This window comes from Epinephelus fuscoguttatus, linkage group LG4, assembly GCF_011397635.1.
Source record: "Epinephelus fuscoguttatus linkage group LG4, E.fuscoguttatus.final_Chr_v1".
Taxonomy (NCBI): domain Eukaryota; kingdom Metazoa; phylum Chordata; class Actinopteri; order Perciformes; family Serranidae; genus Epinephelus; species Epinephelus fuscoguttatus.
In genome coordinates this window covers 47022530-47045133 of record NC_064755.1, presented here as the reverse complement: position 1 = coordinate 47045133, position 22604 = coordinate 47022530, and the positions used below count along the sequence as shown (strand labels likewise).

The window sequence follows — 22604 nt, the reverse complement described above, 5'->3', positions numbered from 1 at the left end:
ATTTACAAGCTGTGCTTGTTCACGTTGGGAACAATACATTGGACACAGCCAGGACTGGAATGTCTCTTTTATGGTGTGCTGAAAGCACCACAGCTTCACAACACATCTGCAACATGGAATTTCACACTTTCTCACACACACACACACACACACACACACACACACACAGACACACACACCTACACACACTCTAGCATGTCCTCCTGGTGCACACTGACCCAACAACGTGCACGTAAAGATGATGCAGACAGACAAAATACGTGCACTTCCCAAACGTACAGGGACAGAAACACAAAGTACACATTCCTCTTGTAGTGTGAGTGTGAGCTGCAGAGTGTTGCAGATATCAGCCGTAGAGACGTCTCACTTCTCTTTGATATAAAGGAACTCCAAACAAATACTTGTGTGTTCGAGGGCCGTCTAATCAACACAGGAGCTGTTGAAGAAAAAAGGCAGCACATGGGAGGAGAACTGATGAAGGTCGGACACTCGTGCAGATCAGGACCAAATATGTTAAAAAGGTTTCAGTTCAATCAGTTTTTTTATAAAGCCCAATATCACAAATCACAATTTGCCTCACAGGGCTTTACAGCATACGACATCCCTCTGTCCTTATGACCCTCACAGCTGATCAGGAAAAACTCCCCAAAAAACCCTCTAACGGGGAAAACAATGGTAGAAACCTCAGGAAGAGCAACTGAGGAGGGATCCCTCTTCCAGGACGGACAGACGTGCAATAGATGTCGTACAGAACAGATCAACATGATAAATTAACAGTAATCCAAATTTATTGTTGTTATTTATTGTCCCTGCATTAAAACACAGAGCAGTTTCCACCCTGAGGTCTTTGTCAGGTGAGAAAGGCTCAACAAGAGTCAAGCAAACATTTTGTCATGACTTCCTGAGAGAGACGCTGATGTTGATCCTTTATATTAAAGAGTCAGACGTCTCTGCAGCTGATATCTGCAACACTCTGCATCTCACACTGAAACTATCTGACAAACACAACTACAGCAAGAAAATGTGTTTTTGATTTTGGGTGAACTGTCCCTTTAAAAGATTGCATGTAAGCTGCATGTTTTTAGCCGTCCGTGAGGATTTGACACAAACAGGGGCAACAAAACACTTTCCCACACACGCTGACACAGAAACAGACTTCTTATTGTAGGATTGGCGGCACCACCTGCTTTCTTCCTCTTCCCCGTCCTTCACACATTCCTCCAGGTGCTCGCCTGACGCCGTGCACCGCTGACCCTCCATACTTCATACAGAATAATCCATGTTTATTCCTGCTGCGTGAGCACACACTCCCACGAGGCCGCAGAGAGAGGCAGAGATGAAGAAAGGGATTAAAAAGCCATTATTCTCCTCTCCACTCTGACTCCGCTCTGTGCGCCACAAAGACTCGGACATGGAAAGCCTTTTAGGGACAAACAGTAGGGGTTATACACGCCACTCTGATATGCATTTATGAGTGCGTTCCGATGAGACAGCGCTGGACTTGAACTCTGATCGCCCAAGTCTCAAGCACCCGTGTGTACCGACAATGAGCGTTATTAACCTTCGAATAAAACGCTCGTGACCCTTCGTGTTTCATTTGCCATGAATAAAAACATGAGAGGAACAAAGAGTGAGACAGTCGGACAGACAGACAGACAGACAGACAGACAAAGGCTGGCTGAAGGTAAAGAGCAGGTTAGTTCTTGTGCAGTAATCTGCCCTGCCCCCTCCACCTCGCTCTACACTGTGTTTTCTTTGGGCTTTTCAACAGGTGAGAATTACCCCATGCAGTTCATTCCATCCACAATGGCAGCTGCAGCGGCGTCTGGACTCAGCCCGTTACAACTACAGGTAAGACACAAACACCTGGTCTCCTGACATGTCATCACAGCCACCACAATACCAAACAACCTGCAGGGTGACACCGAAATAGGGACAGTAATGTGTTCACACAGCAGATCAGATGATGAAGTGGTGAAGGAGTCCTCAGCCTAGAAAATATCTGACTTTTCATTTTCACAATCATCTTGATCAATTATGATTAATTATCCAGTCCCATGTCTTATTTTAACCCCTGCTCCTCCTGTGGGAGTGCCACCCTGTCCCCTGTGAGCTAGGGTCAGGGTCAAACCCTGATCAGGCGTCGTCGATGCTCGAGACTACGTGAACTAAGTGGTGCCGGACGTTATAAATGTGCTGTTATCTGCAGTGGTGATTTCATTTGTGTGGGCCGATTTATCCTCAACTTAAGTTTCATGTTATTAATCTGTCAAACAAGTCATCAAATCAAAAACAACCCTGCGTCATTATCAGGCTGCTAACGGTAACAACAGGTGCTCCTCCCCCACAGTCCGCACCAATATGAGAGGAGCGCTAACATGTGCAGCAACTCTGCTGCTGGACTGTAGTTAAATTCAAAGTGTGACAAAGGAATATTTCACGGTGTGGGACTGTCAGCTAAACACCGTTACCTTAGCTAGCTAATTACATAGACATTGGAGATTATTTTCTATGCTTGTAATGATAAACAGACAAAACATAAAACATTAAATGAAGATAAATGATGGTTATCGTTATTTATAAATCTTTATTAACAAGGAAAAGTCATTTGTGTGTTTTTTGTGTTGCTTGTGCAGCTGTCTGATGATTTCTCATCTCAACACTTGGTTTGAAGTTTGGGGCGCTACGTAGTCCCGACACCTCGCCCTGCTGCTCCGTCCCACTCCGTCACAGTACAGAGGGGTCGGCTTGGGCCTGATGGTGTGTTGGTACTGGGCCTGATGGTGTGTCGGTACTGGGCCTGATGGTGTGTTGGTACTGGGCCTGATGGTGTGTTAGTACTGGGCCTGATGGTGTGTTGGTACTGGGCCTGATGGTGTGTTGGTACTGGGCCCGATGGTGTGTTAGTACTGGGCCCGATGGTGTGTTGGTACTGGGCCTGATGGTGTGTTGGTACTGGGCCCGATGGTGTGTTGGTACTGGGCCTGATGGTGTGTTAGTACTGGGCCTGATGGTGTGTTGGTACTGGGCCCGATGGTGTGTTGGTACTGGGCCCGATGGTGTGTTGGTACTGGGCCCGATGGTGTGTTGGTACTGGGCCTGATGGTGTGTTAGTACTGGGCCCGATGGTGTGTTGGTACTGGGCCCGATGGTGTGTTGGTACTGGGCCCGATGGTGTGTTGGTACTGGGCCCGATGGTGTGTTGGTACTGGGCCCGATGGTGTGTTGGTACTGGGCCCGATGGTGTGTTGGTACTGGGCCTGATGGTGTGTTGGTACTGGGCCTGATGGTGTGTTGGTACTGGGCCCGATGGTGTGTTGGTACTGGGCCTGATGGTGTGTTGGTACTGGGCCTGATGGTGTGTTGGTACTGGGCCTGATGGTGTGTTAGTACTGGGCCTGATGGTGTGTTGGTACTGGGCCTGATGGTGTGTTAGTACTGGGCCTGATGGTGTGTTAGTACTGGGCCTGATGGTGTGTTGGTACTGGGCCTGATGGTGTGTTGGTACTGGGCCTGATGGTGTGTTAGTACTGGGCCCGATGGTGTGTTGGTACTGGGCCCGATGGTGTGTTGGTACTGGGCCTGATGGTGTGTTAGTACTGGGCCTGATGGTGTGTTGGTACTGGGCCCGATGGTGTGTTGGTACTGGGCCTGATGGTGTGTTGGTACTGGGCCTGATGGTGTGTTGGTACTGGGCCTGATGGTGTGTTAGTACTGGGCCCGATGGTGTGTTGGTACTGGGCCTGATGGTGTGTTGGTACTGGGCCTGATGGTGTGTTAGTACTGGGCCTGATGGTGTGTTAGTACTGGGCCTGATGGTGTGTTGGTACTGGGCCCGATGGTGTGTTGGTACTGGGCCTGATGGTGTGTTGGTACTGGGCCTGATGGTGTGTTAGTACTGGGCCTGATGGTGTGTTGGTACTGGGCCTGATGGTGTGTTGGTACTGGGCCTGATGGTGTGTTGGTACTGGGCCTGATGGTGTGTTAGTACTGGGCCTGATGGTGTGTTAGTACTGGGCCTGATGGTGTGTTGGTACTGGGCCTGATGGTGTGTTAGTACTGGGCCTGATGGTGTGTTAGTACTGGGCCTGATGGTGTGTTGGTACTGGGCCCGATGGTGTGTTGGTACTGGGCCTGATGGTGTGTTGGTACTGGGCCTGATGGTGTGTTCACACTGAACGCCAAGCAAAGTTTGGCATTACGTTGCCTAAGCGTTTTTAGCCACTGTTTTTCTGGAGTCTATGGCAGCTGGTGAATGTTTGTTCTTCACAGCGGTGCTAACAGTTATGCTAGCTAACTGCAAGGGAAGCTAAGGGCTAACTTGGTTTGTAGTTAGGTCCAACTGAAAGCTGGAATCAAGTGAGGAACATAGTGAACACTGAGGCTCCAAGCTCTGAACCAGCATCTTTATTGGTTTACTTTCTGTCACAGCAGCACCTTACCGCTTCACACCTTCCTGTACCCTCCACAATAAAACACCAACAGAACATTTGGCTAGGAAGCAACTCAATAAAATCTCTTGCAGAAGTCACAGATGCATATTTTCTTCCCACGTTGTCCTGTGGCTCCGCCCTGTTCTCTTTTAGTCTGACGTTAAGTGGTTGAGCTGACGATGACGATGACGTCAGTCTCTGTTGTTTTCTTCTGATTCTCTGACTTGAGGAGAATCTCAGCTAGATCTCAGTGCTGAGAGGCTCTGTGACACAGCGTTACCTGAATTTCTCACCCAAATTGAAAAATGTAAACTCTTGTGAATGATACAAAGACATGCTGCTCACATGCCTGATGTGCCTGGTTACATCCATTCTCGTCTTTGCATTGGCTCACTGTGTAATCTTGCCATGTGAAACGCTCACACCACGTTCGTTGTGTGAGACCTGAAATGTCCTTTGTTCTTACTTGAACCAAAACTGCTGTAGCCTATTTGTTAAAACCTGAACTACAGGAAATGTTGTGTACCATTATCCTTCCACAGTGTTGTAAAAAGACAGGAGAGGTTATATAATTTAAAGTTGGAGACTGTGTCGGAGTAAAGGCCAGCAAAGCAAACTAACGGAGAGTCTCTTCAGTGTCTGTGACGATAACCAGAGAGAATGTTTCACAATCAAAGCAGGAAAGTTTGAGAGCAGCAGCAGGAACAAAGACGCAGGCTCAGAAAGTTCACCTGGATCTCATGGTGAGGGTGGAACCAGCAGACCAGAGCCGCAGACAATAGGACATAAGTGAGTAAACAGAAGAGACAGTAAAGATGAGGAGCATTGGCAAACTAAATGGAACTCCTACTTGTTCTAACCTCGCCCTGAGTTCAAGTAGGTAAAAACATTTTCATCGAATAAAAACACTTTCCAGTGCTCCGTATCCATTGCCGACTCAACTACACAATTGTGATTAAATCTATACCTGGTGCATGAAACCTTTTATGTTTTGTGTTTGAGATGTGGAGGCCAAGGTTGTTATAAAACCTGCTGAGTGTCTGGGAGATTGTACATGGGGAACAAAACACACATAAAAAAGAAGAAGGAGCTGTTTAGCATGAGAAATGATAGATGTCATGACTGCAACAGCAGAAACTCAAAGACAGGAGTGCCACCCCATGTGATTGACGCTGATCTCTGCAGAGTGCAGACACTGGGCCACAGAAACACCAAGAAAATAAAAGTTTCTTGCCTCCATTATTACATCCCGACTTCCTTGTGCAGCTCACCAGTTTGTTTCAGTGCATGTTCACCGTGACGATGTGAAGTACGAGTGGAGGCTGGAGGCGGCCCAGCAGGCATCCATCGGCTCACATCACAGGCTTCTGTCTTAATGAATTTTAATGGAGTTCACTTTTTTCAATAAGACGACGTGACGCAGCGCTCGGAGATGAAGCTCTGTGGGCCGACGCTAACATGCTAGCCAGCTTATCTGCTGCCTGTCAGCTGTGTCAGACAAAAGCTGTTATGATGAATCACAGAGGAATTCCGCCCCACCAGCACAACACCTGGCCCAGGCAATTCATCAAAGATTTTATTGCTGCTTGACACCTGTGGTTGGAGAATAGCACTTATCCATAATGGTTATCACAGAGCACATTTGCAAAGAAACAGTGAAACAAAAACAAAAAAGAGAAATGAAATGGCTGCTCTCTGAAGGCGGTTTGGAATTTCACAACACGACCCGGCCGCCCCTCCCGCTGTACCTACTCTCAGTGACGGAAACAAAAGCCCTCAAAAGCTTTTTCACTGGCAAACAATGTTGCTTCATCACGTCAGTCATTACCCGAGCACTGCTTTTGGATCTTACAAGAATCCTTATCTCCGTTTATTCAATTTGTATTGTGGTTTTCACTTATCCAGGCTCTCATTAACCGCTATTGACTTAGCGAAGCGCCTTGCTGCGCCAAGGAGTTGGGAGCTGCGGCGCAGCCTATCTCCACTCCTGGCTTTGAAATGATCAAAAGAGTCTCTTACCTCTGGCACGAGTGAGAGGTAAGAGGATGAATGATGTTAGAGATGCAGACTCATTCACAGTGAGACACTGGCTCAGACGAGGAGAATGACAGGCAGAGAGGAACCTGAATGAAAGAGGAAGCTTCTCATCACAGCGCTGGGTGAAGACTGGGAGCAGGAGGAAGACACAGACAGAGCACCGGGATGTGTTCATGAGAGGAGAAAAAAAAGGGTGATTATCTGAGGAGTTTTATTGAGACGGAGGCGCCGGCTTCCAGCACATGTTTGGACATTGTTGTGACAACAATACCTCCGCCACGAGCAATCAGCACAAGATTTATGACTTGTTCTTGTTCAGTTATGTATCTGTAAAAATGTGCCAGTAGCTCTTTGTGTGTGTTGTGGTACAGCAGCGCTGCAGCGCACAAACTGGAGACAAGAAAAACACCTGCACAGTGAACTGCTTTCCAACAACTTAACATTTAAAGCTTTGTGAGGCTGATGTGAGTCCAAAGACACATCACCTTGACCTCTCTATACCTGCATAGACTCTCTCATTCTCACAGTGTCAAATACGACAGACTGGTCACTCAGTGTTTCCATGCTCAGTTAAGTGGAGCTACAGTTACAGCTTGACTGAAAAACGCTGAGTGAATGTTCCTTTGAAATGATGTCACTGAAAATGATCTGACACATAATCTGCTCCTGTTTGTACCATTCAGGGAAACCCTTAAAAAAATGGGTGGAATGACCCTTTAACAAGGTCACGGCAAGGTCATGAAGACAGACTGACTATTTAAAGGCAAAGCAGACAGAGAAACATCCACCTTTCACCACGTTTCAGACATGCGCAAGTTCGAGAGGGCGGGGCATCTGTCAATCATTTTTTATTGTGGCCAATCAGAGGCTCACAATCCTGTCAGTCAAACACTTAAGAGTTTTTATGCAGCCAATCACCTCACAGCAGTGGGAGGAGTCATTATTTCAACTAGCTAGCTATACTATCAGAAAATAGTAACTTCAACCACAGCTCATTTGAAAAAGACCGCCACAAGGAAACATGTTCTTTGTTTAAATGATCAGACAGCCAATCACAGGGTGCGTTCTGAATCACACACTTTTTCTTTTTACTTTTGGAAGTAACTGCAGCTGCCCTTAAAAAGTTTGTACTGTTACAAGCAGTCTGCTCACAATCAGGACAGACTACTGTCTCATGACATCACACCCTGAACTTTGACCCTTACCCACCTGTTACCATGGAGATAAAACAAACGCTGTTCACCGAGCTCACCAGAGACCGAGGTTACCCGCAGAGATGTGATGTTGTTATTGTGTAATAAGTTATAACTGCAAACACTGTAGATTCAAACATATTATATTGGCGATGGTGAAATTACAGAGGCTACATGTGTGTTATTGTTATTTCTTATGGATGTCCTTTTGTTGTTTGTTATATTTATGATTATTTTATTCAATTAAACAATTAATATTCCTCTTATTAATAATCGGCCTGAACGTGCTGTCGTCCATCTTTGTGGCTTCTGACAGTCAGAGGATTGTGGGTCATTTGTGTGGATACTGTGAAGTAAAAGCTCTTTGTGTGTTTTTATGTGGTCGTGCACAATGTTTACAGCTGTATGTAAAGTTTTTTTAATACACTTACAAAGTGTGATTGTGTCTCCTCTGGTTAGCTGGTTGAGCTTCTTCCTGTAATTCTACCTGTAATTAAGTGACGAGGTGTTTACGAAGCTCTCTGCCCCCGCCGGTGGGGGCAACAGGGAGCTACATTAGGTCATGTGACATACGTACTTATTTGAAGCCAAACCATTTGATCTCTGTCTAAACTTGACCAGGTAGTTTTGTTGCTGAAACTTTAAACCCACATTTCCTGTGGAGTGTATTTTTAAAAGACACAATGCATGTAGCTGTGGATGGACTATTGATTGCAGGGCCTAAGCACAGATCCAGGGCCCCCCGACCTCACCTGCAAAATGTCACTCAAATATAAGTCAGCGACCAGGAAGAGACTCAAACTGGCCACAAAGAGAAAAAGAGATGCAAAGGAACGGCAAGAGAATCAAAACAGTTAAACAAGAGGTGTGTGTTGCTCCTGTGTAGAAGAGGTGGTGGGGCCTTTTGTCTCTCTGTGCCCAGGGGCCCATTGTCTCATAATCCACCCATGCATGTACCAGTGAAAGTTGAGATGTCATCCCCGAGTGTCAGAGAGTGTGGGGCCACTGACCGAGCTGTAAGGCATTGGGGGTCAGAGCATGTTGATGGTCACTATGAGCTGCATGGTGTTGGAGTGTCTTTGCTGTGTGAGCTGCTTGTTTGTGTCGGACAGCTCGACGTCTGCAGGGTTTCCCTCAGGAAGTTTGTTGCTAACTGAACCATTTGACTTTTCTCAGCTGCAAACAAACAACTTTCCAAACATAGCAGACAGCAAAGATCTGCTGAGATCCACCAGTGACAGCTGGGTGAAGCATCTTGTTCTCCTCAACAGTTGTCTAAGCTGAAGTCTGAGTCATCATTGATTTCACCTCAGCCTCAGAGTTCTGCAGGAAACCCTGAACTAATGTGTTTCTGAGATTTAAACTGAACCTGAAGAACAGAATCATCCTGCACTATCTTAAGCCCTGTGGCCTTCATGTAGCCACTGTGGGTTACGCTGTAGTGCCACAGCGTCTCTCTGTCTCAGCTCTGGCTCTGCCTCTTTATGGGCTCTGCCTCTTTATGGGCTCTGCCTTTTCGGAGGTGAGGAACAACGACAGCATGGAAACCTCACATTTTGACTGTGAGTGGATGTGTTTTTACTCAGAGACTCGCTAACATACTCATCACTTATTTATCAAGCATGAGAAGCGTCTGCAGCAGCCTGCAGCCTGCAGACGATTTGTTCCTTTGACCCTTTGAGTCTCTGCTGTTTGTCATGTTGGTGATGTGTGAGCTGTTACACTGACAGTATGTGCAACCTGCATCACAGGCTGAGGTAAATGAACTGTGTCATTAATGTGGCTGCATGCATTAATGAGTCATTAATCATCACTCAGAGGATCAATACAAAGTCTTTTTTCTTTGCTGTGTCTTTTAACAGTCCAACGACACGTTGACACATCTTATCTGTTTTACTCCTTAGTCTCAGTCATGCTTCACTTCACAGTGACTTTATCTCCACACTGTCAAACACTAGAAACAAAGAGCTACACCGTGTTAGCTCTATGTTAGCTCTACGTTAGCTTCTCCTCTGCTACACACTGCAGTCAAACACACCAGCTGCCATCAAACCCTTTGAAAGACAGATCCGTGCTCAGCACAGGACGGACAGATGTTGTGGTCAGACTCTACAGATGTTTGGTAGTTCTGCCCTGAAGCAAAGCTTCAGACAGCTGGCTGCAACTGATGGTCAAACAGGAAGAGCATTTTCTCTCATCACAGAGTTGCTGCTAACTATGGTGGCTGACACAAAAATGTCTCTATCGAGAGTCAGTGTTTGGTTTGTCCGTTCTGGGCTACTGTAGAAACATGGTGATCTCTGTAGACGAGGACCTGCTCCCTGTGTAGATACAAACATCTCAGCTGATTGTACACTATAGAAAACAGACTGGATGTATCATATTCACCTTAAATCCAACACACTGGAGCTTTGGGCCAATCCCAGTTCTCTTCCTTTAACCTTACTCTTTGGTTTCAGGTGCACTCGCCAGATAGATTCTCCTCAATGATGAAGGGGTAGTGTTGAGGGGAGGGAATTTTACCTACGAATTGGGACGCCACTTCATGCAAATTAGCGTAACAGACATGTTCACCTACGTCACGCGTATCGTTGATGTCGACTTTTTGCATGGAGAACTTCAGATATTCATGTCGGCTACATCGTGAATTAGCAATTTTCAAGCGTTCATATTCTACCATTATAGTATGAAAATGTTAACTTAAAAGTGTTCAGCACTGGGAGGTGGTTTGTGCTGCGTCACCAGGTTTTGTTGCTTCTCAGGGTGCGAGAAGGTCCACATGGAGGAGACAGTGAAGGTTCAGAGAGTGACAGTGAGAATAATGTCCCGTGTTTTCTGTTTTCATTATTGAAGAAACTGATCTGAAGGTATTTGACCAACGCTGTCCTGTCATGCTCCGCCCATCATGAAGCGACCTTGAAGTTTTGCTAGCACAGCATGGTGCTGTCGATGTGGGAGCTTGATGGGGCGGATAGTTTCCGGAGGCTCGGAGCAGACCCTTTCATACACACTGAAGAAAGCCGTCCTTTGTCACAGCTGATGTCAGTGAAATAAGTTAGTGAGCACACATTCTTGTAGGAATCATAAGACATGTCTCTGCTCTCTGTGTCTCTGTGTGTCTCTGTGTGCGATGGTGAGGAACAAACTTCTGTGGCCCTCAGTCATGATTCCTGCCCCGCTGGCAGCGCTCAGTGATTCTCCCAGAAAGACTTCCTTTGTCATTAAATGAGGACAATGATTGGAGGCAGTCAGATTCAGATTGTGTCTGTTGTGTAACAGAGAAGTGGAAGTGAGATAATGGTTGTCTTTATGCCTCTCTGTGTGTCTCTTTCACTGTGTTGGACACAGCTAACCCTCCAAGTGTAATATTTAGCCTCGGTCCTGCGTGTGGGCCGACTCTGATCCATCTCACCCTCCTCCTCCTCAGACCTGCTGAAAAACACAAAACCTCATTTGTCTTGTGTTCTCCTGAGATCGATTGCAGCTCGACAGTAAAGAGGCCGGCTGAAGGGATTCTCTGCTCCGTCCTAATGGGAAGGGCTGGTGTGAGCACAGTCGGGACGGCACTGCCCACACCGCACCACATCAACACCACCTCCTCTCTGCTGTTAGAAAAAGCTGCTGATGATCAGGAGGCCAGAGATGACAGACTAATCATTTGGATTTTAGTCAAATTAGCACTAACGTCCGGAGGTCCGTCAGATAGTCCGGACAGCTGCGGCCCAGTTGAGACCCTCTTTGTCAATTTGTAATTTAGGAAATTGCGGCATTGTCTTCCCGTGGGGGTTGGCTGGTCGGCGAGAGCTGTGGTTGGGGCTGTTTACGCAGCACATTGGCCTCCCCAGTCGCCAATCAATCTCCGAGTGTCTTTAAGAAACAGAGGAGAAATAAGGAAGGAGCTCTTATTCTCCGTCTTTTGTTTGTTCAACAGTTCCCTCGTCTTCGTGTGGAATCGCTGACGGAATCGCTGCTACCAGCACAATACTGTGTGTGTGTGTGTGTGTGTGTGTGTGTGTGTGTGTGTGTGTGTGTTTTACCTCAGAGCTTGGTGTGTCAGCCCGGCCCCTGCTCCCCTCAGAGCTGTAAGAATATCAGGCATCACCAGAAGTAACTCTGCGGTCGGCTTGATTGACGCGAGAGGCCTCACCACCAGCCATTCAAGGCACATTCTTACGGGGATCTCATATCGCCAGGGGTTGGCCTGAGCACTCCTGGTGCCTTCCAAGGAAAATAAGCGGCGTGACATCAGGGCTTTGTTTCAACGGCGAGGCCCCTTCTGTTTGTGTTTAATATCGCTCTGAGAGAAGTGGAAAGAGGGCCAGCCAACTTCTCTGGCCCCAACCGCTGAGCCTGGCGCTCCGGCGGTGAAGCGACGGTGGTCTCGTGTGTCTGCAGAGCAAGACGCTCTCTTTCTCTTTCTCTCTATCGAGCTCTCTTTGCTCCCAGGAGGCTTTGCAGTTTTGACTACAGGGAAATCAGATCTCACAACACTGGGGGCCGTTTAGGCTGAGAGGGAGCAGAGAGTAAAAACAGAGGTCCAACACTGAGAGACGGGGGGAGACAAAGGAAAGACAGAAGGAGGGTGAGACAGATGAGGTGAGAGGAGGGAGTCGAAGCGAAGGCCAGCCACGTCTGGGTGGTTTTCCTGAGGACAGGCTCTTTGATACTCCAGCACTCACACTCCAATGCATGTCGACAGGGGTTGACAGTGGTTTCAGGCAGCGGTTTGTCTGGCTAGCTAGCTTTGATTTAGAAGACCCTGGACTGCAGGCCCACGATTTGACTCTTTGATTTTTGTTGGATGGAAAATCGGTAAAGTTTTTTGAACGTTTAGGTTCAGCCCTGAAGGCAGATGGCTTTAACTTTCCAACTCTTTTTTTTTTTTTTTTTTTTACATTATTTTCAAGTGTTTCACTTGATTCATGACCAAGCTGTAATTGCAGTATGACTACACCTACTTAAAAATGATTGTCCACTATTTGTCTTTTGGATTAAAGTTAGAGAAGAAACTCGATTGTCTGAAGTGTTAACACAAGGACTAACTGTCAGTGACAAGATTATTCTCAAGTGTTTTTCAGACTCATAAAGTCTCGTTCAGTCATAATTTGATTTGATTTGCTGTTAAAAAAGGTCAAATCATCAGAACAACTTTCCATCTGTGGTTCACATTGTTTTTCTGAAAAAATAAAGAAACCCAGGCTTCTACTGAAATCACTGCTGAGACAGGCATTGTCTCCGAAGTTCATTTCTTTACTTACGCGCTCACATTTCTGCAGAGATCCAGTTTTATAGAACGTCACCATTAAAGCAAAGTAGGATTCAAGCTCAGCGTTGAGACGTTTCTGTAGCTATTGTCTGGATTTATTTGTGGATGCAAATGGAGATCCAAGCTGCTCTCAGCATCTGTAGAAAGAATAAGTGTCAGAGATGGATGGCAGATAATTTGAAACTAAGATGTTTTGCTGGAAGGCCTCTCTGATAGAGACTCAAACAAATCTTCCGTTTGTGTGGGACACTCCTGTCAGCTGCAGACGGAGGTGCATTCACGTGTGTGCGTTTGTTTCCGTGTGTGTTTGGCTCGGACACACACCCATCAACCCTCAGAAGATGTGAGCGGTGCCGGGGAGGATAGGATGAAGGGTGTGGGGGGTTCAGAAGAAGAGAGGAGACAGAATGAAAGAGGAAAGCCACTGACTAGCTGCTGGCGAGCGATGTTAATAGCCTGTCGGTTTTGCTGGTTTCTTCCCTTTTTTGCAGCAGCTGTACGCCGCCCAGCTGGCAAGCATGCAGATCTCACCAGGAGCCAAGATGGCTTCCCTCCCGCAGGCTCCCAACTCCTCCGGTCCCCTTTCCCCCTCCGCCCTGAAGAGCGAGAAGAGAGCGTCCAGTCCTGTTGCTCACATTAAGGTGAGTCCAGAGTTTCTGTTGAGTTGTTTAAATGATCCAACAGGATTTACACACACCAGGTGGACACATTTAAAACTGGTCTGCATCTCAGAAGAAGGACCAACAAGCAGGAAGCGGAGAAACAGCAGCACCATGTTTACTGTGCTCAGGAACAGCCGGCAATGAGACGAACGCACAGCAGCTCCGTATAAACACAAAACAGAAAACAGTCTCTAAAGTCACAAACATCAGAATAAGTCACAGGAAAGAGTTCAGAAAATGTTTGATAGAAAAACACACAATGATGATTAGTTGGAGTCAAAGTGAGAGGCTGGAAATTTGGAAGTTGTTGAAACAACAAACGGCACATGGCGCTGTGCTGCGCTGCGCTGCAACAATTAGAAACAGCTTATTTAAAAGTCACACACTGATACACACACTCACACAGCGACACTGGCGCTGGCTGCTGTTTGGCAGGAGCCCAGCCCCCTCCACTGGAGAGAGCGTACGCCTCGCCTTCACTCGCCGACGAGGCGGTAATGGAAGCCATGTGTGTGTGTGGGGCACAGCTGCAGCGGCGTCACAATAGACCGGCGTCAGAGCTCACCGCACTCAAACAGTAGTGATGTGCCCTCCAAACTCCCCACCCTGCACTAACCCCCGCACACGATCAGCCCACCAACACCCCCCCCCTCTGGCATGCCACCCGCAGCCTAACACACACACACACACACACACACACACACACACACCCGCCCTGCTGAGCCCGTCCTAAACTCCTCTCGTTCTCAACACTTCCCTCAGCTGAAGCTCCAAATTAGATCTGCACTCATTAAGCGTTTGCTGCCAACATGAGAGCCACACTGAGGCCGTGTTGATGTGCGTTACAGGAGATCCCGTCTGTGGATCAGCGTGGTCGCGGACCTTCGTTTAGAAAGAGAGGCGTCGTACAAAGGTTCCTTTGTTTAGATATGAAGGTTCACTGCCACAGTTTCCCCCCCGTCAGGTTCACAGAGGTGAGCAGAGGAATTCATTTATTGAGGGGATGATAGGGACGACTGATCAGTCAGTGGGAACAGCACTTAACTACTGAAAACACTTTAAAAGATCATTTGGACAAAATTGAAAATCAGCTGCTGTGCTCACTTTAAACAGAGTCAATTACACTTTAAATGGGGACTGGTTTAGTTTCACCTAAATATGTCTGTGTCACACTTTGTACCATCCAGAGCTGCTTCCACCTCACTGTGCCTCTGGACGCATCTTTATCCTAATAAAACATTTGCAAAGTTGATTTTTGGAAGAATTTGAAACCTACATTGTTTCTCCCTGTGGTTGTAGAAACAGACATGTCTGTGAAAGTTGTTCAGCGGCACATGAAGCTAAATAGTTGACCTACCAGGTTTAAATTTACCTGGATCTCCGTCATCATTGGGCCCATGGAGCAAGCCCATTAGAGACTTCCTCCGGCCGAGCAGCCACTTCCTGTTTAGCACTCCACTAACTTGAATGGGGATAAAATGATTTAGTCTCGTGGCTCTTCTAATCTTTACAAATGTTATCAGATCGAATCCTGATAGTGAAACGAGTCGTTTCTGTGGGACTGTGACGCTCCACTGATTTACAGACATCTTTTTCCCAATGTTAGTCAATGGTTAAAAGTCTGTTTGGGCCCAATAACATCTCATGACCAAACAGGAAGTTGTAATTAATTGTTTGGCCATTATGTAAAATAGGTTTCAAAGCCCAGCAGTGTTCCTGGGTGCTTGTTAATGTCTATGTTTCCTTGCTAGCAGCCTTCCTCCTCGTCTTTGTTTCTGCGTCACTACGTTTGTTGGCAAGTTTTTTTCCAACAAATGTCAATAAGTGAAACCGTGTGAAACCATCAGCAGGCCTGCGTCTGAAGAGCACTGTTAAAACATTGATTGTGCTACTGTGGGTCAAAGGTCAGCCTCTCAGTTCAGTTCCGTACCCATCAGGTTATTTCATTGTGAAGAGTTGTGGATGGTACCAACAGAACCGTCCCGTCCTCATTTTTCCATTTATTGAGCCAAGTATGTGCGACTCCTCTACGATAGGTGGAGATATGCCCCCTTTCAGCTTGTTAGTATTGGACCTTTTTCCTGTTGACCTATTACGTCACAGACCAAACAATGGACAAACAAGTTAGCTACAGTTAGCTAGCAGCTAACTGCTACCATGGTGGACAACTTTACAGCTCTGTACATTTGGTCCGTCCAAAAAGTCACGGCTCTGGATGTAGATTTCTCCATGTTGTTACCGGCTTCTTCTTCTCTTACACATTTAATGCTATTGGACTTCCGGGTCAAAGCCCGGGGCGGAAACTGTGGAGCATGCTCAGAGCGCCTCGGCCAGTTTGGGTCTGATTGACTGTATACATGCAGGAGTCACATGATCTGGGTGTGTTAGTCCCACTGTGACACATTCACTGCAGGACCATTTCACTCACACTGACATGTTCACAGGGAGTTTATTTTTATTTTTTGATTCGGACCCTGATACAGACCCTGATCTTTTAAACAATGTTGTTGCACCAACAGGAGGAAGGATCCACACAGCCACTGAACCTCTCAGCCAGACCCAAGACAGCCGAGCCTCTTCGCTCCCCAACGTCCCCGACGCAGAGTCTGTTCTCCGGAAACAAGAGCAGCCCCACAGGCATCAGCAAGGGCCGCATCCCCAGCCCCATCTCCAACATGGGCAGGAACTCCTCTCTGGGTAGGTTATACACACACATTTACCCCTGTGTTTCCTTTACCACTGCACAGACAGGAGGGGCCACCTGAGCTTAATGGAAACACATCAGAACCAACCTCACTGTCGTGTTCAATAACAATCACACGCTCCAAACGCCTCTCCGCTACACCAAGACAAAACTCTGAGGGAAACACTGACGCAGTCGACACATCCACGCTGTGTCTGACACAAACAAAGAGTCACACACCACCGTATTGTTCACATGTGTACTGTACATCCATCCAGAGCAAACACTCTGTCTGCCCCTCAACCGGAAAAACACAAACACCTCCCTCCTCCCCGCCACACACAGACAAACCAGGCAGCATCGCATGCGCCTCATAGACTGCAGACACCTCAGACCCACGACGAGACCTGAGTGTGTGCGAGTGTGTGTGTGTTGTGTTTTACAGGAGTCCAAAGCCCTGTATTTAGCCCCAATGAAAAGCCCAGCAGCGGAAGCAGTGAAACCCAGCACACGTTATTTGGTTTTTAAGAGCTTCCTCACATCATTGTCTGCCCGCGTTAGACCTTTTATGCCCCTACCTCTGCTATCTGTTATTAAGGCCAATCTGAAGCCTCTCATTATATCCCCCCAGAAAACAATTTCACCAGCTCCTCTGGAGTGGCTTTGAGGACGCCACGCTTCTGCTCCCTGCAAAGTTATTTTTTGCCCATTTTAACGGCCACCCAAGCATACAGTGCTTCCTCCTCGTCTGCTAATTAAACCAGAGGGCGACGGAAACTTTGCATCCTTTTATTTATTTATTTTTTCTTATTCTTCAAAAGTGTGAGGCACATAAACTTCTGAGCTTCTGTCCCGCTCAGACACGAGTGGACTGGAAAACAACTCCAGCGACCCCGACAAGAGTTTCTATACAGATGTTTAAATGTGTTTTCATACAGATGTTTAAATGTGTTTTCATACAGATGTTTAAATGTGTTTTTATACAGATGTTTAAATGGGATTTGCAGCCATGATGAATTTTTGGTTCTCAGCAGTCGCACTTTGTTTTCAAAGTTTGATAGAGTTCATGAAGCTGCATAAAACCACACACACACACACACACACACACACACACACACACACACACATACACAGCAGACTGGGCTCTTCGAGAATTCAGACTCAAAAGCAAAATAAAATATCTGCAAACTTTAGCAGTGGCAAAGTGCAGCTCGCCACAGTGATAATATTATGATATTTCTCTGGCGTGTTCTTACTCTCAGAAACAGGAAGAAGTTTTCTGTAACACACGTCAACATGTCACAGGAGTCTGTTCACTGATTGGCTGGAGGTATTTTCTGACCACAATTCACTGTTAAACATTAAACTATCCCTGACTCAAACTTATATAAGTATAAAATGGTTCATTATAGAACCTCCTGAATGGTTTCTTGTTAGTACTGTTAGAAGGTGAAAAGGCTCTGGATAAAACCCCCAAACAGGGTTCTGGGTGGAAACATCACACTATAGAAAAGTTCTCTGTAAAATATCTCATAAATTCCATATTCCACATGGAATCTGTTCCATTTCAGTTCTTGGACCCGATTTTGAACCATATGCAGCAATTTGACCAAAAATAAAGTTGGAACCAAAACCAGGTTTTCCTCAAACTGGAATATGTGACATCAGTGGGCGTGTTTTATTTTACAGGTTGGACAGAGACAATGGAGAAGTGACAAATGGTCAAAGAGCATGCAGTGGTCTCATTAAAGTCTAGTTCAGACCAAAACTTTGTGACGAGATGAGTTGAGACAAACAACTACTGTTAACGCTCCGTTCTGTAACATTGTAAAAAGCTGCTGGTTGACAGGAAGTGACCGCCATGAGACGGCGTATCATCTCTAGTCAACGACTCTCTGTGCTTCTGATCTGTAACGTCGACAGGAAGTGACCACCATGAGACGGCGTATCATCTCTAGTCAACAACTCTCTGTGCTTCTGATCTGTAACGCTGACAGGAAGTGACCACCATGAGACGGCGTATCATCTCTAGTCAACAACTCTCTGTGCTTCTGATCTGTAACGCTGACAGGAAGTGACCACCATGAGACGGCGTATCATCTCTAGTCAACGACTCTCTGTGCTTCTGATCTGTAACGCTGACAGGAAGTGACCACCATGAGACGGAGTATCATCTCTAGTCAACAACTCTCTGTACTTCTGATCTGTAACGTTGACAGGAAGTGACCACCATGAGACGGCGTATCATCTCTAGTCAACAACTCTCTGTGCTTCTGATCTGTAACGTCGACAGGAAGTGACCACCATGAGACGGCGTATCATCTCTAGTCAACAACTCTCTGTGCTTCTGATCTGTAACGCTGACAGGAAGTGACCACCATGAGACGGCGTATCATCTCTAGTCAACGACTCTCTGTACTTCTGATCTGTAACGTTGACAGGAAGTGACCGCCATGAGACGGCGTATCATCTCTAGTCAACGACTCTCTGTGCTTCTGATCTGTAACGTCAACAGGAAGTGACCACCATGAGACGGCGTATCATCTCTAGTCAACGACTCTCTGTGCTTCTGATCTGTAACGTCAACAGGAAGTGACCGCCGTGAGACGGCGTATCATCTCTAGTCGACGACTCTCTGTGCTTCTGATCTGTAACGCTGACAGGAAGTGACCGCCGTGAGACGGCGTATCATCTCTAGTCGACGACTCTCTGTGCTTCTGATCTGTAACGCTGACAGGAAGTGACCGCCGTGAGACGGCGTATCATCTCTAGTCAACGACTCTCTGTGCTTCTGATCTGTAACGCTGACAGGAAGTGACCACCGTGAGACGGCGTATCATCTCTAGTCAACGACTCTCTGTGCTTCTGATCTGTGACGTCGACAGGAAGTGACCACCATGAGACGGTGTATCATCTCTAGTCAACAACTCTCTGTGCTTCTGATCTGTAACGTTGACAGGAAGTGACCACCATGAGACGGCGTATCATCTCTAGTCAACGACTCTCTGTGCTTCTGATCTGTAACGTCGACAGGAAGTGACCACCATGAGACGGCGTATCATCTCTAGTCGACGACTCTCTGTGCTTCTGATCTGTAACGTCGACAGGAAGTGACCACCATGAGACGGTGTATCATCTCTAGTCAACAACTCTCTGTGCTTCTGATCTGTAACGTTGACAGGAAGTGACCACCATGAGACGGCGTATCATCTCTAGTCAACGACTCTCTGTGCTTCTGATCTGTGACGTCGACAGGAAGTGACCACCGTGAGACGGCGTATCATCTCTAGTCAACGACTCTCTGTGCTTCGTTCTGATTTGCAGCTTTTCAGACTTATTTTGTGGCTGAATATAATTTGTAGCTTCTTAAAATCTGAATGAGGATAGTGATAGTGAGATACTGGCTACAGTGATGAAACAAAACCAGCATCAGATGGACTGATTTATAATCAATGACCGACTGACGCTCTCAGGTGATCAGTGTATCTGCAGACACTTCCTTGATTATAATAGTTCCACACAAACATTTTGGGAACGTGTTCTGGTTCTCATAATACTCTTTTAAGATCAGCAAACGCATTATGTCGTAAAGCCATCCTATATTAACGAACTGTCATTTAAACCATACAGATGATCTAAAGCACACACTTACTTTGTATTTTTGTATGTAGGGTTCTCCGTGCAAAGGCCTTACGGTCATATCCACATGACAAGTGGAGGTTACAGCTATCGGCCATTATTGGGGCCCCGCTCTGCCATTAATGATAGATTGTATAAAGTCCTATTGGCACCGATTAATCAGCTAAACTGATGAATCGATGGACCTCTACTGGGTTCTCCTGTTCTTCCAGTCAAAGTGACAGACAGTTGTCCCTGTGTGTCGTCCCCTCTCAGACATCCTGTCCAGCCTGAACTCCACGGCTCTGTTTGGGGACCAGGACGCGGTGATGAAGGCCATCCAGGAGGCAAGGAGCATGAGGGAGCAGATCCAGAGGGAGCAGCTCCACCAGCAGCAGCAGCAGCAGCAGCCGGGACACCACAGTCTGGAGGCCAAACTGTCGGCCCTCAGCGGCATGAGCCTCAACAACGGCAACAAGGTCAGAGGGACGGACACGTCACATGTGGACACAGACACACTGCACTGATAAGGTCTATCAGAATCACATGGGCCAAATGTGCTGTTCAAAGGCATCCACTTTCATGTAAACACACACACACACACACACACACACACACACACACACACACACACACTAATGCACAGACACATGTACACATCATGTGACACACACCAACAGGCTGTGGAGTGAAGAGACATCCACCACTTTATGTAAAGTACAATGTCATGGTACTGGAGTGTTTCAAACGCCTCACTCTTCTGTGTGTCAGCTGTAGTTACACTTTACTATACACACTGACATGTTTTATTCAAATCATGTGATCAGATTTTAAAATTGGCTTCAAATCAGCAATTAAAGCCCTCGACAGTGAGATTAAAAACAAGTGAACCACCTGCACCATCCTGCTGTTTACACATTAGAGGATAACTGTGATATATTTCAACATGGAGCCTGTTCTCTCGTCTAATCTAGAAACAGTGAACCAGGCTGTGTTGTGTCCACAGTTTGTTTCTGTCACTGACAGGATCAGACTGTTACTGTGAGTGTGTGACATCATGATGGAAGGATCCCAACAGAATCAGAGCTTTGTGTTAAAGATCCAGAAATAGTCCTGACATCACCGTCACCAAACCCACCAGACTCCATTTAAATACTCACTCATGTTATCATCATTAAACTCACCTCAGTCACAGTCAGCAGGAACTAAATAACACTCACAGAAACCATCTCAGTTCATCCTCTCACTGTTCAACAATCAGCATCTCTGGTTTGGTTTAAATTAACCCTTAGTTCACCAGTTAGATGTGACAACATGCTGCCTCTGTACAGGCTAACATGAGGGTTTATTTAAATGGAGTTTGGTGGGTTTGGTGACGGTGATTTCAGGACTGGTTAAACAAAAGGATCTTACAAGGGTACAGCAATATATTGCTGTTAAGGTATACTGTGATATATAAAACTGACAGTTAAAATTCAAAGTGTCTCAGTTGATCAATGTTTTGCTAACTGCTGCCATTCAGCAGCTACTGAAACATCCTGGTGCAGACTATTTACTGGAATTTACCAGCCTGTCGCTCATGCTGCATCTGAAGAGTTACTAGCACGGCTGTTCTTCCAGTGTCTGATAGTTCACCACCGACATGTTCATCACATCTCTCTAGTTTTTATTATCGGGATCTATTTTTAGTTCGTCCTCATCTTATTTTCATCATGGAAAAAAAGTTACTTGAAAGATTTTTGTCATATTTTGATGTTTGTGAACATAAACTGCTTCAGTTTGAGCTCTGAACGTGAGCTGCTTCAGTTTGAGCTCTGAACATAAACTGCTTCAGTTTGAGCTCTGAACGTGAGCTGCTTCAGTTTGAGCTGTGAACGTGAGCTGCTTCAGTTTGAGCTCTGAACGTGAACTGCTTCAGTTTGAGCTCTGAACATAAACTGCTTCAGTTTGAGCTCTGAACGTGAACTGCTTCAGTTTGAGCTGTGAACGTGAGCTGCTTCAGTTTGAGCTGTGAACGTGACCTGCTTCAGTTTGAGCTGTGAACGTGACCTGCTTCAGTTTGAGCTGTGAACGTGAGCTGCTTCAGTTTGACCTCTGAACATAAACTGCTTCAGTTTGAGCTGTGAACGTGAGCTGCTTCAGTTTGAGCTCTGAACGTGAGCTGCTTCAGTTTGAGCTGTGAACGTGAGCTGCTTCAGTTTGAGCTGTGAACGTGACCTGCTTCAGTTTGAGCTGTGAACGTGAGCTGCTTCAGTTTGACCTCTGAACATAAACTGCTTCAGTTTGAGCTGTGAACGTGAGCTGCTTCAGTTTGAGCTCTGAACGTGAGCTGCTTCAGTTTGAGCTGTGAACATGAGCTGCTTCAGTTTGACCTCTGAACATAAACTGCTTCAGTTTGAGCTGTGAACGTGAGCTGCTTCAGTTTGAGCTGTGAACGTGAGCTGCTTCAGTTTGAGCTCTGAACGTGAGCTGCTTCAGTTTGAGCTGTGAACGTGAGCTGCTTCAGTTTGAGCTCTGAACATAAACTGCTTCAGTTTGAGCTCTGAACGTGAGCTGCTTCAGTTTGAGCTGTGAACGTGACCTGCTTCAGTTTGAGCTCTGAAAATAAACTGCTTCAGTTTGAGCTGTGAACGTGAGCTGCTTCAGTTTGAGCTCTGAACATAAACTGCTTCAGTTTGAGCTCTGAACGTGACCTGCTTCAGTTTGAGCTGT

At 46.5% G+C, this 22604-nt stretch overlaps 1 protein-coding gene across 4 annotated transcripts in view; it reads left to right on the top strand.

The window, feature by feature from the left end:
• Positions 1-22604, top strand: part of LOC125887434 (transcription factor SOX-6-like) — a 142671-nt gene that overhangs the window by 98410 nt on the left and 21657 nt on the right. For 3 of the 4 annotated variants that reach the window (XM_049574229.1, XM_049574231.1, XM_049574230.1), the window contains exons 9-12: positions 1772-1851; positions 13421-13570; positions 16111-16288; positions 20169-20371. In XM_049574229.1, coding sequence (XP_049430186.1) covers positions 1772-1851; positions 13421-13570; positions 16111-16288; positions 20169-20371 — 611 coding nt within the window. The remainder of the gene's footprint in view (positions 1-1771; positions 1852-13420; positions 13571-16110; positions 16289-20168; positions 20372-22604) is intronic. The other variant, XM_049574232.1, reaches the window with a different exon arrangement.